The sequence below is a fragment of the Mandrillus leucophaeus genome, unplaced genomic scaffold (genome assembly GCF_000951045.1).
Source record: "Mandrillus leucophaeus isolate KB7577 unplaced genomic scaffold, Mleu.le_1.0 Scaffold768, whole genome shotgun sequence".
In the NCBI taxonomy this organism is placed as follows: domain Eukaryota; kingdom Metazoa; phylum Chordata; class Mammalia; order Primates; family Cercopithecidae; genus Mandrillus; species Mandrillus leucophaeus.
In genome coordinates, this window is record NW_012108341.1 from 289,097 (window position 1) to 291,997 (window position 2,901).

Sequence of the window (2,901 nt, forward strand, 5' to 3'; positions counted from 1 at the left end):
TGGAGTGATCTTGGCTCACTGCAACCTCTGTCTCCTGGGTTCAAGCAATCCTCCTGCCTCAGCCTCCCAAGTAGCTGGGATTACAGGCGTCTACCACCACAGTTGGCTAATTTTTTGTATTTTTAGTAGAGATGAGGTTTCGCCATGTTGGCCAGGCTGGTCTCGAACTCCTGACCTCAGCTGATCCACCCACCTCGGCCTCCCAAAGTGCTGGGATTACAGATGTGAGCCACTGCACCCGGCCAATCCTCTACATTACTAGTAGGGCACTTTGCAACAGTCCAATATTTTTTTCTTCCTCTTTTCTTCCCTTCTACCCTCCACTCATTCAATATTTATGGGGTTCCACTATGAGTGAGAAATTGTGTTAGGACCTAGGAAACCAGAGACACATATATCATGGCCCCTAACATTTTCTTTTCTTTCTTTTTTTGAGATAGGATCTCGGTCTTGCCCAGGCTGGAGTGCAGTGGCATGATCACAGCCCACTGTAACCTTGACCTCCCCAGGCTCAGGTGATCCCCCTGTGTCAGCCTCTCAAGTAGCTAGGACTACAGGCGTACACCACCATGCCCAGCTAATTTTTGTATTTTTTGTAGTGATAGGTTTTCGCCATGTTGCCCAGGCTAGTCTCAAACTCAGCTCAAGTGATCTGCTCACTTCAGCCTCCCAAAGTGCTGGGATGACAGATGTGAGTCACCATGCCTGGCTTGGCCCCTGACATTTTCATGAACGTGATCTCATTTACATCATCAACAAGGTTATTAGGAGGCAAGACAGACAGTATTAATCTTATTTTCCAATGCTGATAAAGAACTTAAACATTAGCTGGGCGTGGTGACACGTGCTTGTAATCCCAGGTACTCGGGAGGCTGAGGCAGAAGAATCCCTTGAATTCAGGAGGCGGAGGTTGCAGTGATCCGAGATCACACCACTGCATTCCAGCCTGGGTGACAGAGTGAGACTCCATCTCAAAAAAGGAAAATAAATAAATAAATAAATAAATAACCTAAACATATAATGGAAGATGGGCATGCTAAATAAGCAAATTAAAAGTCTAACTACACTAATGGTCTAAAAATTATCTTTGAAAAAACCCTGGCCTTGAGAGTGACCCCTCTCCAGTGACTAATATTCCTATTGATTCACCTGTACAACAAATTGTTGGTTGGAAGAGTTTCTCCCAAGGGCTGGCTCAAAGATAGTTACATGAACCAGAAGGAACGTCTTACAGTCACGAGGGAAGGAAAAGGTTTGACAGAAACCTTACCTTTTGGTCAAGGTCACTGGCTAGGAACTTGATTGCTACAGGTTCTGGGAGGTTTCTTTTAGTCTTTTTGGTATTCCATTTTTGAATAAGCTCCTCTGGCTGGCAAGAGGCAAAGAGTAATCCAAAAATCTGGGCTGCTGTGAGCCACACCCAGTTGTGTGGATGTCTCAGGTGACAGTGCACATGACCTAAGGAAACCAAAAAGCATTCACGGATGTCAAATGGCCTTCCTGATTGTTTAGAGGTAAATATGACGAAGTGAAGCATTTACAGAGTATTATGTGTTTGGAGTGGGGAACCAAATATGAACAAAATAGGTCAGTGGCTGGGAAGTGGGGGCAGGAGATGAAAAGAGATTGGTTAATGTGTACAAAAATAGAATTAGATAGAAGGAATAAGTTTCATGTTAGACAGCACAGTAGGGTGACTACGGTTAACACTGATGTATTGCACATTTCAAAATAGCTGGAAGATTTGAAATGTTCCCAACACAAAAAGATAATAAGTTCAAGGGGAAGGATATTCTCGTTACCCCAATTGGATTACTGGACATTGTATGCATGTATCAAAATATCATAGATACCCCATAAGTAGGTATAATTATGCATCGATTTAGAAAAAGACAAATAGTCCTTGCTTCCCAAAAGCCCACAGAAGCTAGAGAGAAGTGAGGTGGAAGAGGCACTGGAAACGACTAGAAAACCAACTCCTAGAGTGGTTAAATGACTCTACTGGGGTACAAACAGACTAGTTTCATAAGAACTAGTTTCAGATTCAAGGGAGATAAGGTGACATTAACAGTTACATTTTCTTTTTTTTTTTTTTAATTTTTCTGAGACAGGGTTTCGTTCCCATCGCCCAGGCTGGAGTGCAGCGGTATACTCTTGGCTCACTACAACCTCTGCCTCCTGGGTTCAAGCAATGCCCCTGCCTCAGCCTCCTGAGTAACTGTTACTCAGGCACTCACTACCACACCCAGCTAATTTTTGTATTTTTAGTAGAGACAGGGTTTCATCATGTTGGCCAGGCTGGTATTAAACTCCTTAAGCGATCCACCTGCCTCAGCCTTCCAAAGGGCTGGGATTACAGGTGTGAGCCACCGCGCCTGGCCAACATTTACATTTTCTAAGGTAATATAAGTATGTATATAGGTATAGGCTTGTTTCTAATCAGTAGAATTGGTGGCTCCAAGTAGCTGCCTGTAAAGCTATCATCTACTTACTGAAGGTTTTCTATATGCCAGGGACAGGGCTAATTGTGTTACATGTATTATCTCATAACAATTCTGTGATGTTGGAATTATAATTTCTGTCTTACAGATGAAGAAACAAGTGTTCCAGAGAGGCTGTGTGACATGCTAAGCTATAACAGGCAGAGCCAGGCCTGGGCCCCAGCTTGATCTGACCTTCCAACTCTTAATTCTTCAGCATTTTTGGCTACATGGCCATTCTCCATACACCGTACTCAGAAAGTATTTTTTGTAGAGATGGGGTTTTGCCATGTTGCCCACGCTGGTCTCGAACTCCTGAGCTCAAGCAATCTGCAAGCCTCACCCTCTCAAAGTGCTGGGATGACAGGCATGAGCCACCATGCCCAGCCCAGACCCTAACATTTTCATGAACATGATCTCA

General features: G+C 43.9%; 1 protein-coding gene across 1 annotated transcript in view; it reads right to left on the reverse strand.

The window, feature by feature from the left end:
• UTP20 (UTP20, small subunit (SSU) processome component, homolog (yeast)) overlaps positions 1 to 2,901 on the reverse strand; it is a 131,274-nt gene that overhangs the window by 5,727 nt on the left and 122,646 nt on the right. Inside the window, exon 57 of the mRNA XM_011966643.1 lies at positions 1,239 to 1,458. Within this exon, the coding sequence (XP_011822033.1) occupies positions 1,239 to 1,458 (220 nt within the window). The remainder of the gene's footprint in view (positions 1 to 1,238; positions 1,459 to 2,901) is intronic.